The following is a 15,717-nucleotide window of genomic DNA, read 5'->3' as shown; positions in this document are numbered from 1 at the left end:
CGGGTGGGTGCGGGGGGCTTCATCGTCCTCCCCCTTGCGCCGGGGCACTGGCAGCCCCTTCCCCAGCTATTTGCCCATGAAGCAGAGGAGGACGGAGGTGAAAGCAGACAAGGACATCCCAGGCTCGGGACTGGATTGGCACTTTCTGTCCAGCTAATAAAGTTTCACTACGTTTTGCTTCTGCTGTCTTGGAAAACCCTCCTGCTCCTCTCTGCTTGACTCTCACTGCAACAAGTCTCCATCAGTACAGCGACAGAAACCATAATCCAGCCCAGCGCCTGCTGACAGCCCTCTCGCAGCGTCACTACCCTTTTTTCTACTAAAGAAACAAATTCACCCTGCAAAAGAGCAAGGCATGTGATAAATTAAAAGCTCTGCAGCATCTGACATTGCTAAGACATTATTTGTCACAGGATTCCTCATTAGCAAAACCCAAAACCAAACCAAAAAGGGCAATTGGCGATAAACTCCTTTTATTGACTACCTAGAGAAGTGACGATTTCAACAACAGACACGTCATCTTACAGCCGAGTCATAAAAAATTCAAAGCATGGAGGCAGCATTTGTTTTAATGCGCTTCAGCCCTGGGGATTTATACTGTGGGGCTGTGCCAGAAATGCAGATGTATGGGCTGTATGTGCTTTAGCAACTCCTACTGCGATTAAACGGGGGAATGGAAGGTCTTTAAGAGTGACTTTAAGATGAGAGGAAACAATTCAGATAAGAACATAAACCCAGTGTAAACACTGCTGTCTGGTGAAAGCGTTTTAGAAGAAGCTTCTTACGGGCTAATTCACTCCTCTGCTCCCATCTCAGGCTTTGCACAAAGACGAAGCTCAAAAAAATAAAGAAAGGAAAAATAGAGATAACCACCCAAAGTGAAACACAATCCCAAAGAACCATCACAGAAGAAGTGAGCTTGGGTCAGTGAAGATAGGAAGCATGCTGGTATTCTTTTTTTTACCCTACAGCATAACCCTCATCTCCTTTTGTATCAGTTACTTGGCACTGTGATGCTTCGGTAGAGTGCGGGAGCAGCGCGTGCTGCCATGGGCATCCTACATCAGCATCCAGGCAAAAGGGAGTGTCGGCACCTCTGACTGCAAGGAGGGCAGCTGGTCACAGAGTTACATCAGAAATGATGAATCCTTTGATTTTTTAGTTTTTTAAAAACCATACATGAGATCACAGACCTCTTGCCCTTGCTGCTTACCAAAGAAGCCTCAGAAAGCACGCCTAGTGCTAAGGGACGTTTTCAAGAACCTCACCTCTGACTCTGTTGCGCTCGCTGGAGCCAGCCTGGGAGCCAGGCTGGGACCCACCCTGGGAGCTGGGCTGGGAGCTGGGAGTGCTGGAGCTGGAGGAGCTGCCGCTGCTGGTCCTCTGCAGTGGGCTCTCCACGATGGGCTCCGTCCTCCTCAGGTCCGGGTTGCTGCGGGAGCACAAAACAGAGGGGCACTGTCAGATGGTGCTGCGTGCACCTCCGGGGCTTCAGATCCTTCCCACGCTGACAGCGACGGTGGGAAGGTGAGGAGACACCGTTTCAGCTGGAGAAGACAGGGCTGAGGTCTTCTCTTCTGATGCTGTTGAGCCTGCAAGCCCCACTGAAATCCACGGGAGCTGAATTAGGCACCCAACATCTTTATGGAGGTGGACCACAACTGTGATGAAAAATTGGCTAGAGCAGTTTTTTACTCTTATTTTGCTGAATTCGGCAAAAATTAAAAGATTCTTTGCTCAGAACTCCCCTTCAGCCTGTAGATACGCAATGCTGGAGTTATCTGAATTAACCACCAATATTCATCATAAAAGCAGGAATTTGCAAATCACTGTTAGACAGAGAAAGAAATATTTCAGCAAAGAAAGGATCACAAGGCTGCAGATCACTTTTGCCACTTAATCACACTTCCCAATTTTCATGGCTTCACTTTAAACTTACATAAGATAACCACTTTTCTTCCTTGATTTCTTTCACCCTTGTGAACTTACATAAATCTAGAATAAAAAGCGTCCTTGATACACAAAGAGTGACTAATATCTCTCAGAGTATCAGATGCCTTTAGGAAATTAATTCTTATTTGGCATTGAAATGACATCAGAAGACATGTTCCACGCAGAGTTATGCAATTTGGTTTTATACAATATTCCTGTTAAGTGAGCTTATTATTCAAAGTCCTGTTAAAAACACATAGAAAGCTTTCTCCATCGAGTCCAATTAGGACCTTGCGTACATAAAAATGATGCGGTAATGCTGCCACATGACATAATGCAATTGCAATCGGAGGCCGTGCACATGAAGTGCAGAGCATGCACGCCACGTCCCTCGGAGAACGACCGCAATGGGGCAAATTGCGAAAAGGCCCATTGCCGTAACGGGGTGATTAGCAGAATGATCTGGACACCTGCTTAGCATGGCTATTATATAAAATCCCTGCCTAGCGTTACCTTGCATTGACATAGGTGGGTATTAAAATGATGAGAGCAAGACAGTAGCTTTCTGTGTGCATGGAAGTATACCCTCATTTGTTACAACAGGGTAACAAAAAAAAAGAAAGCATATTTTAATAATATTTACAATTATGCATGGGAGGAATCAAGAACCAATAGGAGAGGTGGTTAAAAAGGAAAACTGGAGAAATGCTACATTGCTGTGAGAGAAATGAAATGTGAAACTATTTCACTGAATACTCAGTTTAATGAACATGGCAGCATCCTAATCATTTCCAATTTTCATCAAACTGAAGGCCTCCAGCTTATGCTGTGCAGCTGACATGTCCTTTGCTAAATTAATTCATGAAATGTATTTGAATAAAATAATACTAATGTATTTACCTGTACCGACCAGGACTGGGACCGGGAGGCTGAAGGCAACACTGGGCAACCTTCAAGTTGAATCCCACAGGCTCCCATTATCCTTTTTACTTTCAATACTATCACTTGCTAGGGCCGTGCAGTCCAATACCCCTCCGCATTTTAAGTTGTCCTTCAAGCAACAGCTAATTAGAAGAACACCACTTTCAAGAATTCAAAATGCTTCAGCCTTGCGCAGTAAAGAGGAACCAACCATGATATGAATGTTTTTTGTCTAATTTAAAAAAAAACCCCACCAACAAAAAAAGATTCCTCCTCCCTTCTGCCACCCCTGCCAGCTACTCTAAGCTGCTGCCCGCTCTACGGGAGTTTGCCGATACGTGGTTGCGGCACTGAGCTGGAAAGAAAGGTGTATGCTGAAACTGGTGACAGCACATGGCTACGAACATCCTAGCGTTCGCCTTTCCAACCTCACGCTGAAAGGACAAGGCAGGAAGAAGAAACCAAAGTGCTCCATCACGCCAGGCTACGCGGAACACGTATTTACCCTGAGATTTGCCTGTCTGAGGTCCAGATCTGCCCACGATGCTCTGCAAACCAGAGACAAGCTCTCGCATGACTAAGCCACGTTTTTTCCATCCAGCTCTGAGCAGAGCCTGTCAACTTCCCTGATTGTTTTAAACATGCCCAGGGGTAGCTCTGACACGGCAGAGATCGGACCGCTGCTGTGGTGCAGTGTCCTTCCTCGGGGTGCTACGAGCGTGCCCTGCACACCACCGTGCTGGAGAGCTGCATCTGGCTAAGCTAAAGGCCCTAGTCCTAGGAAGCCAAAAGGAATTTAATCCTTGATCTACATCTAAGGAAGATCTCACCAAGCTGTATCACTGCCTGTCCCCCGGCACATTCCTCAGTCATTATCTGTGAAAAGCTGCTCTGATGCATAGGAAATGTATGGTATGTATCACTGAAATCTCCCCACTGGCTTATATGGATGCCCTTAATATGCAAGAGATGACACTGGGAGAACCAGAACCTAATTCCACTAAAGGGAGCGCCCAAATTCCCATTTGACTCCAAAGCAGCAGATGCAGCATCCACCTCCAAACCCTGAATGCCCAGGAACGTATTCAGCCCAGGAGCAAAACCTCCAGCGACCCAAGTGCTCATGGCCTTTGCTGTTGGTACAAAATACTAATGAATGCAAAACCAGTTCACCCCAGCGACAAGAGCAGCATGGCATATCTTGTGTTGTTACCAGTGAGCAAAAGCAGGGCTAAACCCCAGCTCACGTTCGGGCTGCCCAGCCGGGCGATGCCAGGAGGAGCGCAGGCAGTAGCACACCGGGATCACTCCTGCCCGTCCCCCTCGGTGTCCGTACCTTGCCCGAATGGGCTGGGAGCCCAGCCGGGGCCCCAGAGCGCTGCCGTTCCCTGGGGAGTTCTTCCTCGCCAGAGCAGGGGATATGGAAGTGGTTCGTTGAGGCACCTGGAAAGGAACGGAGATACTCGCCGTCACCGAGTCTGCCCCACCACTGTCAGGCGGCTGTGGGCACATCTGAGATCACTTTTCAGCACTGCCTTAAGACTTGATTTACAATTGATTTCCCACTGAGAGATAGGCAGTATTTATAGCAATTACAAAACACAAAGCTCTCGGCTTTTAGAAGGAATCGCCTGAGTGCGAGGCAGAAACGAGCTGCAAAGGTGCGGTCAGGAACGCTCCCGGCAGAGGAGCCCCGAGCAGCACACAGAGCAGCCCGGCGACCATCAAACAGGGCGTTTACTCTTTCAAAAGCTGAATGTACGCACACACATACATATTATCTAAATCCAACAAACCCCAGAAAAGTAATTTATAAGGTAAAATTCAGACTGAAGTGCATTTCAGCAGCCACAGTGGCGTTTTTAGCATCTCTAATTCAGATACAACATGCACCAGCAGAGAGAAGGTGTTGACTGGTGGACAAACAAGAGGACTGACAGTGGAAAGATCCAGACTGAACCACCTAACACTCGCAATCAAACCCTATGACCTTTGTTGAGCTTCCGATGCCGCTGCCAAAACTCCGCTGCCGGCAGGCTGGCTCACCAATACCGCCAGCAGAAACCCAAAGCCACCCGCTTTGGGTGCTACGGCGGGTAACCCTGGAGCCCTGCCTCGGCCAGACCCCTATCCCGTGGGAGCACGGGCATTGCCGCGTGGCCGCAGGTGCGGTGGTCTCATCCCCTGGCAGCGCAGGCTGACGTGGAGAGGCACGACGATACTCACCGTGCAATACGTTGCACCAGGTAACAGAGAGGCCAAGGGCTTGGCAGGATTAGCAAAAAAAGATTAGGCATTTTTTTTTTGAGAATAATCACACAGTTATAGATAAAAGATAAGATTTTAAGATAAAAAGATTTAGCGAGCGAGCTTCATATTCTGTGGCATCACTAGCTACAGCTTTTCTCATTAAAAAGCAATCTCCCCTCCGGGTAGGGTACTCTGCAGTCGGGCTTGGGGAGTTTTTTACCTTCCTCTGAAGCATCCAGCAGTAAGCACTGGCAGAAACAAGAGCCCGGACCACAGAGACAGCCAGCCCTGCCTCACGGGGCAGTCCTTTCGTTCCCGCTTACAAACACGTCAAACCCACTTTGGGCAGTAAAATGTGAAGTCAGGCTCCCCATGGGTATTACTGCCAACACGGCGGCCTTAAACGTGACCTGGTGGGAACCCCTTCCACAGCTCATGTTCCCTCAGTCGAGGGGGAAAATATTCCATAATGCTGGAAAACAGCTTTTTTCCAAGGAGCAAGTGCTGTGGTCTCACCGCGTAGCACATCGCTGCAGTTAAGAGATGCCCTTCTCAAAGGACTCAAGGCAAAAGCCAACCTTAAATTGCAAGAGGTTTCTCAAAACTGGGTTAAAACCAGGCAGCCACCCTTCTGCACTACTGAAGAGCAAAGCACACGAACAACTCCAGGAGCTGTTGGCTTGCTTTTCCTCTTAAGCAAGTGCCAATGTCCCTTTTCACTTGGTGGTAGCAGAAACAGGATTATTATTAACACACGTGGCACGCCACCATAGATCCCTTGCACAGGGAGGCTTACCTCGTTGCTGATATTTTGCTCTCAAAAAGGCAAGTCACTTACTTTGTTAATACATAGAAATACTGCCTCTCAGTCAGGGACAAATACTGCCTCACTGTCACTAACCGATTTGTAATATTTTTTTCTCTGTAAAAATCCTCCCAGGCTGAGCGCTGATTCACTGTAAGAAGAACTTTAATGGCCAAGTTATAATTCTTCCAAAATGAAGGTGTATAAACAATGCAATCAAAATACTGGCCCAGAAGAGCCTTAATTAAAGAAGTACTGCCAGACGCTGCCAAAATGTCAATGAAGGTATAAAGTTGCTGGAGACTTTACAAGTCTTCCATCAAATATTGATTGCAACTGGAGGCATGGTACCGGACTAAAAAGGACCCGTCTTATTGAGTATGACAAATTTTATGTTCCTCTAATTCTATTTAAACAGAGATTGTTTTTCATCCTAGGGAAAGGAAAAATTAATATGCTTTGGCCTCTGTCCGGGCTCGAGAACTTTCTTTGCTGAAGGGCAACACTATTTTGCAGCCCTGTGTGTGCACCCGAGAGCGGCTCCCAGCATCTCGTGCAAAACCTGCCTCGGGAAATGCAGCCCCTCCGGCAGGTCGGTACCCGCCGCGGAGCCACGGGGATGGGCTCAGTCCTGCCCACTCTGCTTTGCCGGAGGTGCTGAGCACAGCACCGTCCCGCGGGGACTTAGCTCTGGGATTGCCTCTTTGACGTGCTGAAAGTGAGGAGCGATAGTGTTACCTTTGGTGGAATGTCTTCCTCCTGCCGTAACCAAGAACTTCGGTCAAACTTTTCAATGCGAGGGGGCAGAGGAGGGTTTTCTGAGGTGGGGTCCGAGTTCTGCCTTGGCATCTCAGTGCGGTGAGAGGTCACCGTCAGAGCCTCCTGAAACCCAGCCAGTCCCTTTGCAGGCTGTTCATGCAGTGACTGAGACCCAGACAAGGAGCTTCCTTGGGATTTCACAGTGACCAGATGTGGAATCTAAGCACCAAGTCAAAACAGAACTATCAGTACAAAACGAAAAAAAAAAAAGAATCAAAAAAAATATTTAAAAATTTGATTTAAAAAAAAAATTTGATTAGCACTTTGGATGCACTAAAAAGCCCCCTCCGTTTGAGATCAGCACTGCCTTGGTTTCAGGAACTTCTGACTTACATCGCTTCAACGCAAGCTCTATTAAAAATCACGCTCGCACAGCTCCGCCTTTTAAAATCAGGCAATGCCCAAGTCAGAGCCACGCTTCAGTCCTGACCGCTCCTGCGTGCACAGGGTGATAACGGCTCGTACCGACAGCCCCGCGCCGTTCTGTGGGTACCACCCCAGGAGCAGGGGCAGGCTGCTTCCCTCCTGCCAGCTCCCGCACACGCCGTGCCCGCCCCAGGCTCTGCCTGCCGCTGGCCGAACTTCCAGCTCCTACGCCTGCACCTCTAAGGTCGTGTTAATGAGGTTTGGCATGGATTTTCCTTGTTAAAAATGAAAAAAAGAAGGAAACGATAATAAATAATAATTAATAAAAAAAATCGTCAGGAATTCTGAGGCATAGATGGCTTAAAAAAATACCCTGAGGCATGAATTTCTATAGGTCTAGGTAGCCCCTATCCCATGGATCAGCCCTATAGATCTAAGCGTTACGAGGGAAAGGACTGCTGTTTTGGGAAATCTGAGGAATTCACAAAGTTAGAGTCTGTGAAATCAGAGCTTCTTCCCAGGACCCTGTGAAGCTGCACTTCTTTGATACAGTGGGGTTGTAACTTTTATTTGACATTTCTGCATACATCTCTATGTACACATGTACATGTATCGTGTGTATCTGTGTTTCCATGCATACATTTACATGGGTCTCTGGGTTTCAAGCAACTTTTTCATCAGTATTTTATTGCCAAACAAAAGTCTTTGTAGCTGTTGACAATAGAGGTTGCCAAAAAAGTCACTGAAAAAATATTTGGTCAATCAGAGAGATTACAGTGAAGTGGGGTTTTACCCACTTCCCAACGTATATAGACCGTGTACATTGGGGAGAAAAAAGCTGCATGTTTAAGGGCTTTCCTGCCTGTATTTCATTTAAAGCTGGCATTGTACTGCTGACCTACAGGTGCACGTACCACACGTGGATGGCACTTAGTTGGCACATTTTCCCATAGAAAGCCCAGGTGGACGGGGAGCAAAGGCTTTGTACTTCTCTCTGAAATCCCCTGCGGATCTGCGGGAGCACTTCCAGGGGCTGGACCAGAGCCAGCACCGACACTCGGTGCAGAGCTTTCGGTGGCAGAGTACTTACAGACCTCGTGGCTGGGAGGAATTTTTAGATGGTCATGGTGATCTATGCCCTCTCCAGATGTGTTTGTGACTGATGTCAACTCAATGGAAAACCAAAACAAAACCTTGAATTAAAGCGGCAAAGAAAGCAAAACCTCTTTCTGATGATCCTCAGCATCAAAGCGTCCCAGGTCTTTTCTACCAGGCGCTGTGGTTTTTCTTAGTCCTTTACATAAACCAGATCCAAAGAGGAACAGAGCAACTGCTGCACTGGACCAGACCAGCAGTTCCTCTCGGTCCTCCAGCTTGTTTCTGGCAGTAACCAGTACGTGATGCTTCAAAGGAAGGTATAAACCAGCGTGATGTTTCTAACACATGGAGGTGACAAGAGGAATCCACTCATGAATGTAGATGCTGCTCTTACTCACGAACACACTTAAGGCTGAGAAACCAGGGAGCAGGACACTATTTCCCTTTAATCCGCTCTTTTTCTTGTTACCTTACCAGCACCCCCAGCATCCCGGCTCCGGTAGGTGAGCCTGCCGGGGGAAGCACCATTACCTGCGGGTCCACGGGTCGAAGCAGGGGTGGGGTCCGGGCCGGCTGCACACCGCTAATGCTGAAAGACTCCGACCGAGGAGGCAGGTTGGGGTCAGAAATCCTGTTGGCCACCTTATGGGGCATGGCCGGCGAGCTCTGGCGATTGAGCCGGGAGCGCTCCTCCACCTGCAGCGAGATGGGGAGAGTGGGTGAACGCCCCATAAAAAGCCATTGCCAACTGAAACCCAAGGTATGTATGCATATATATAGAGGAAGCTCTTTTCTCTTTAGGTGTATCAGGGTATTGTACGACCATGGAATCCAAGTTACCCAGCAAATTGTGCAATAAATGCATTTTAAAGCCACTGAAAGGCCTATTTGTATTTATGCGCATAATTATTTTCTGAAAATGAAATGGAAAAATAAAGAAAAGGCAACATGCCCCAGAGATGTGTTTCTAGAATATGACTCTTGAGCAGCTCTTGCTTCTTCTCAAAGGTATCTTTAAGCAAGGGGACCCTCTTCCTTCACTGTTATAAACACCATGAGTAGTGCTTTTGTGTGATCTGAATAAAGGAATAAACATGGCAGCCAGAAAACAGCTCGCTTTGATCTAGATTTAGCGAGTCTGGCACCTTGTCATGTAGGGAAGGGGAAAACCTCTATTACTGATAGAGAAATAAACCCAAAGCCCGCTGCTTTCAGTTACTCTCGATGGAAATACAGTGGCTTCAGCTAACCCAGGCATACGTGCAATCTGGGTGCTCCTGCAGTTCGACTGGATGCATTGATATTCATGCAGCATATGCTATGCAGAATTTTTCATACCTCGAGATCTGACGTACATTTTCATTTACGTATCATTAACGTGTTAAATACCCTTAGCATGTCTTGATTCCACCATGTACAATGTCATGTTAAAAGGCAATCTCTAAACAGGTTTGCTTGGAAAGAACCACAGCTCTTTTTTAAGCAAATAAACATACAGGAAACAAAAGAGCCATTGTATAAACAAAAATGAATCTTCTCCTCTTTCAGATACTGAGCAGGAGTCAGACTAAAGTTTGGGTAAGAGATGTGTGTTACGGACTCTCTCCTTTCTAGTTCCTGAGGGACCACCCGCCACTGCTGTGTCCCAAGAGGACTTCACAACTTCCCCAGGCATTGCCCACTGGCTAGCAGAGGCCGTGCAGAGCTCAGTTCAGCGATGCCCACGGGAGTGGACACAAGGATGGGAAGGAGAGCAGGGCGGGAAGAAGAACTCCCTCTGAACAAGGGGGCAGCAGCACGAGCGCTGGGTTGCAGGCCTGGTCCGGTACATCTGCTTATCAGCCAAGCCTTGGCACAAGTGGCAGCAGGCAGAGACAGTGCCGCCGCTGAGTCCTGCGGCTGTTTGCAGGCGCTCTCCGGCACGCTGCCAAGCCGTAACGCACGGCTGATTACGGAGGACTTCAAAGCTTGTGTGGACGAGAAGGCAGGAGAGTGATGAAATAGGGATGTCTGTGTGCTGGGAAGGAAAAAGGCCCTTGGTTTTCCCAGCGCCAGCATCCCCTCGCTAGCACTTTGTTGCACCAGCACAGCAGAGGATGCTCTTGGGACTCTCCAGCTGGATCCTCCGTGGAGCCTTACTGACTCTACCATCAAGCAGAGAGCGGGGGAAAAAGCAGCAAAACCCTGCAGGAATTCATCATCGCTCTGGTTCCAGTCATCTCTAATTGAACTCAAGATTTCCCTCAAACAGGAAACGTCCTTAGCAGCTTCTGTGCCGGTCCCAGTGGAAGGCTGCTAATGTTTTAATACATCACTTCAAAGCAAGAGAAGGATAAAAGCCATGGGGACTGAAGGAGGAGCTGACGTGCGCGTTGGCTGCTGCAAAGAACAGCAAGGCTCATGACGCACAGCCGAGTCCCGAGCCCCCGGCAAGCTCTGCGCTGCGCGAAAGCACCGTGGGGCCCAGCCACCTCGTGGAAAATGTCCCATTAAACCTGTCCCCTCCTTTATGCATGGTCATGTATGGCATATACCTGCCCAAGCCCATCCTTCAGCTGACCAAGCTGCAAGTACTTTGTCACTGAGAAGTCAGACCCGGCTATCTGCATGACTTTGTTTAGCAAATACTGGTCCATAGCGGAAAAGTCAGTAACAGAGAGAGCTCCTAATTACAGGACTACCGCTTAGAGTGCTAATGCCATGTCCCTGGCTGGATCATGGGAGTGTCCCAAGTGACGAGCGACAGGACAAGAGGAAACAGCCTCAAGTTGTGCCAGGGAGGTTCAGGCTGGATATTAGGAAAAATGTCTTTCCTGAGAGAGTGGTGAAGCACTGGAAGAGGCTGCCCAGGGAGGTGGTGGAGTCACCATCCCTGGAGGTGTTCAAGGAACGTGTGGACGTGGCATTGTGGGACATGGTTTCGTGGGCACGGTGGGGTTGGGTTGATGGTTGGACTTGATGATCTTACAGGTCTTTTCCAACCATAGTGATTCTGTGATTCTTCAAGGGAAAAACTCACATTATCCACTTTGAATGAGCAGAAAGCAATCACAGAAATCTATTAAACATGACATCCGAAAAGGCCCAGCTAGTCCTTGATTATAAGAAGAGATGTGCCTGGGTAAACAGGGCAGGTCAGGGACAGCGGCCAAGCTATATCCCAAGTTGACTTCCAGTGGATAACCCTTCACTCACATAAAGATGAGTAGAAGGGACAGCAGATGGAGATGTTGCATGTTGGTGGGGACTATTTGATCAGTCTATTTTGTTTGGCATAAAAAAGAGCTACCCTTGACTGAGCTCTGGTGAAGCTATGAAAGATGCAGTACAGCCCAGAGCTTTGTCTTCACCCACAAGCCAGTCCTTTAACAAAGGGGATGCAGGGACACCACCGCAACGCGAGTGGCCACAGCCTCACCTTCATGCTTTACCCCACATCTGCAGGGTCTTGGAGTCACCATGTGACGAATGAGGTGGGAAAATAAGTGCATAAAGGACAGGTATGAAAAGTAGAGAGGGGCATGGCACGAGGAGAACTCAGCTGTGGTGATCAAGCTCCTGAGAGAGAAGACTTGAGACCAAAGAGCATAAAAACAAGGATGGTACGGGTTATCATGCAAAATCCTCAGGAAATATCCCAATAAGCTCTGCAGAGCCTCCAGAAATTGTAGACTGAGCACCAGACTTGTCTTTTCCTTGTTCCCAAAGGAAAACGAAGTCTCAGTATTTCTGTTAAATTAGCATGTATGGGTTGGGTATGGAAATTGCTGAACTATACCAAGAACCACAGTATGCTGATTAAGTATCGGAGCAAGTCTATCTGTAGAGCCAGCAAGGATGGTACTTCAATATATGTAGCAAAGTAGCTGAATTTTGCTAAAAGTGGGACTATGCAGTAGATAAAACAGGGGATGGAGTCAAGAGGAGTAGTTTTGGGAAGTTCCCAAGGGTGCTGTGTCAAGGCAGTACATCAAACTAACTGCTCTCAAGAGGATAAAGATGCCACAGTTGTTGCTTCGAGCATTTCATTAGAAACCAGACGGAGTGACACAGGTAAAGAATAAACGGTTTGGAGAGCTAACTAGTGGAAGCTGGAGATGTTCCCCAACAACAGGAAAACTTGTCTTCCCTCTGATTTCAGCAAAGGGTATGAGGCCACATTCTGCTGCTCTTATTCACATTTTGCAGTTCCCAATGCCCTGCTTCCAGTGACGGCATCAAAAAAAAGATGCCTTACCCATGGAACAAAAGAAATGGGCCTTTGTGTTTGAAATGGAAATCCAGTACTTTTCTCCTTCATCCCAGATAAAGTGTAAGATTCCTTCTTATATATCTTTGTTATAGTTTTGAAGACAGTGCCAGAGGTACGTTAGCAATGTTCTAGAGGATTTATTTAAAACCAGACAATGAAAGACAGAGTTTACTCCCGTTTTCCTGCCTGCTACCTACTCTCCGCACTTCTGCAGATGGACAGTAGAGACACAGTTCTGCAGAAGGCTGCAGAGACACCATCCAGGTGGAAGCCTCTCCCGTCAGAGGCACCTCAGCACATCTGGAACATCTTGTCTACAGACCCACCTACCAAACCTCTTCTTCCACTGGAAGGTCTGGAGAACAATGCTGCAACTCCATGAAAATACGTCATTGGGCGCATTGCCACCAAAAGACTCTGAAGACTAAATCAGAAGGGAACAAAGCAGAAACCCAAGGGAGTACAAAGAAGTGAAAAGAGTTTTTGAGGCCCACACCTATCTTTGTGACGGTTCAGAAAGGCTAAGAAGCGTTTGTATTACTGGCCTTTGCTTAGCCATGGATAGCAGAGTGAATTTCTTGAGCATTTGGTGCTTTCAGGTATTGTGGATGCAGTTGAGGGCTGGCAAGAGGAAAGACCAGGAGACAGCTACATGTTGGATGCACATCGCATCTCTGCCAGGACTAAAGGGTGCCAGACATTTGGCAGCAGAGCGGTGATTCTGCTTAGTAGGAAGAGTAAGTGAGTTATTAAAAGACCTTTCTGCCCAGGAGTAGGGTTACAAAATCAAACCAACTAAACACAAAGATCTTTAGAAAAATGAGTAGCAAGAGTGGGCACCAGTCTTACTGGAGCTATCACAAAGAGATTAAGGAGAAAGAGTTTGCACATGATCCTGAAACCGCACTGCAGACAATGCATGTCTTCATCTTTTCAAGACTATTCAGCCAGGCAGTAATTAATATTCAAGATCTCACAATTGTTACAACAATTCCCTCTTTTTGCTGGAGAGAAAAAGAAAATCAGCAATGCGGCTTGCCTTCTTGAAAATCCTGAAAGAAGAACAACCCCAAGAGATACAGCCCTGAGCACGGGAGGAAAAGCTGTCTGGTCCCCATTTGATTATGGGGAGCTGAATTAGTGCTCAGCAAGGAACCCTGTACAACCACCCTCTGCATTCACCCCAACCCCCAGTAGACTTGTGGACGTGCCAGAAAGGAGCGTCAGGAGCTCCTGGCATGTCCGCAAGTCCCCAGCTATGGCTGAACCCCTCCAGGAGGGATCCATCCTTCTCCTTGCATGCCCTCATGGAAAAACCTCCTTCCTCCACTCTCTTTCCTTGCACAAACATACACTCAGATAAACACACGCTGCATTGAACTGGGAGTGTTTCCAGCACAGCTAATGGCATCTGCTGGAGGCTGACCCAGCAGAGCGCAATCTGCCGTACATATTTCGGACCGACCTGCGTGCCCAGCCCTGCGGGTGCAGACAAGCACCACCGCACTCCTCGTTCTCGCCTACCTCCTTGGCCCACGCTGGTTTCTCGCTGGCATTTATCCCTTCTTTGTAATGGTAGAGGGGTTTCTTCTCTGCTGGCCTCTGGTCCTGCCGCTGCTGCTGCTGCTGCTGCTGCAGGGAGACCAGGTAGTCCCGCTCCTGCTGGAGCTGCCTCTGCAGCCTCTCCGCTTGCCGCTGCTCCTCCAGCTGCTTGCGCTTATACTCCTACCCAGAAGAAAACACAGTGACACGGGTGCCCGGCCAGCCTGTAAACGCAGGGCTGCAAACTACAGATTTATCTGTTTGGGTGGAAAATGGGGCCTGAGTATCTGAAAAGCTGTTTTCTGGCAAAGCTCATGGATTTGAAGGACTTTGGGGACCGAGCTGTCTTTACATCCTTGGAGGAGAGACAGCTGGGAGGACAGAGCCAACAAATTCAGAGTTGTGACCCCGGCGTCGGCACTCTGCGGCCGGTGAACTGCCCTGTCTGCCGGATTGGGGGGTGCCAGCACCGCCTCGCCAGGGAAACACGGCGAGACCCCCCGAGGGCTCAGACGTCTGCTTAGGAGTTACCATCGACTTTGCCCAGATCTTTCTGGATGGGAAGAACAAAGCGTCAATCCGATGAGGTGCCAAACACCACCGGGTCAGACAAAACCCAGCTGAAGCCAAGTCCTCTGTAGGACCAATTTATTGTTCGTGGGAAGGGCTGCACAGCAGAGCCTACTGTATGATCTTTCCGAATCCCTATGACTCTGTGAGGTTTAACGAGTAAATCATTTTGAAAGGGCCTTTTGAAAAGGCAAGGGCTTGTGTGAGGGTTTTTCTTTTCCCTAAATAAAATTAATAGCAAGAAAGAAAAAGAACAATCCCTGCAGATTAAAAGAAAACACAGTGAGAGTAACGGCTAGCAGTATTAAAAAGGATAACTCAAAAACAAATTAAATAAAAAAGAGGACATCTAGAATACAAACTGCATGAGAGGGAATATACAGTGTTCCTGCGAGGAAATTAAAACAAAAGCCTTCACTCAGAATACAAAAACCCGCATGGCAGGGTGGGTTTGCCGGGTGCAAGCACGCGACAGCTCGACCATGCTCCAACATGCTGCCGACAGCCTTCAAAACTAGGCGGCAACAAAGAGGGCCGCTCCTCTCCCGAAGGCACAAGCATGCCGATGCCGCGGAAGGGATGCAACGAGAGGCGTGCACCGCGAGGGGACCCAGCCCGAAGCGGCGGCAGGGGAATCGAGGCATGCTCGCGGCCACGGTGTCCCCCACGTCTCGGCGTGGCAGGAGGCACTCGGGGGACATGGGTGCACACGGGCACAGGCGGACGCGACACGGGCAGAAAGCGGCAAGCGTGGCTGGGGCCTCCCATTTACCAGAAGTAGCGCTTGCTCCTGCAACAACTGCTGCTGCAGGATCTCTAACTGTCTCTGCTCCTCCTCTAACTGTCGCCTGATGTACTCCTGGAGGCGTGGGCAGCAAGGATCAAAGGAAAAAAGAGAGAGAAGGTAAAAGAGACAGTATTTCCCAAGAGGAAGGAGAATGAGGTGGACACCCGCATCCATCCCACCCGAGAGCCGACGCCGATCAATCAGCCCAGGCGCTCTCCATCCCTGCCCAAAAAGCCTGGGGCATCCATCACTCTACAAGGGACCTCTGAGGATAAAGGGTGAAAACCACTGGGAAATGGCAGATGTTAAGTGGGAAAACCACAGAACCCCACCCCGGGAACCAGCGGGTGGGAAAAACCTGCATCAAGTGTCTCC

The 15,717-nt window shown here is 48.6% G+C and overlaps 1 protein-coding gene across 2 annotated transcripts in view; it reads right to left on the bottom strand.

Moving 5' to 3' along the window:
• TNIK (TRAF2 and NCK interacting kinase) overlaps positions 1 to 15,717 on the bottom strand; it is a 166,246-nt gene that overhangs the window by 23,813 nt on the left and 126,716 nt on the right. For both annotated transcript variants that reach the window (XM_059822433.1, XM_059822432.1), the window contains exons 14-19: positions 15,328 to 15,414; positions 13,968 to 14,168; positions 8,723 to 8,887; positions 6,647 to 6,886; positions 4,190 to 4,296; positions 1,269 to 1,432 (exon numbers count right to left, since the gene is read on the bottom strand). In XM_059822433.1, coding sequence (XP_059678416.1) covers positions 1,269 to 1,432; positions 4,190 to 4,296; positions 6,647 to 6,886; positions 8,723 to 8,887; positions 13,968 to 14,168; positions 15,328 to 15,414 — 964 coding nt within the window. The remainder of the gene's footprint in view (positions 1 to 1,268; positions 1,433 to 4,189; positions 4,297 to 6,646; positions 6,887 to 8,722; positions 8,888 to 13,967; positions 14,169 to 15,327; positions 15,415 to 15,717) is intronic.

Source organism: Gavia stellata, chromosome 11, assembly GCF_030936135.1.
Source record: "Gavia stellata isolate bGavSte3 chromosome 11, bGavSte3.hap2, whole genome shotgun sequence".
Lineage (NCBI taxonomy): Eukaryota > Metazoa > Chordata > Aves > Gaviiformes > Gaviidae > Gavia > Gavia stellata.
This window is presented reverse-complemented; position numbering and strand designations above follow the sequence as displayed.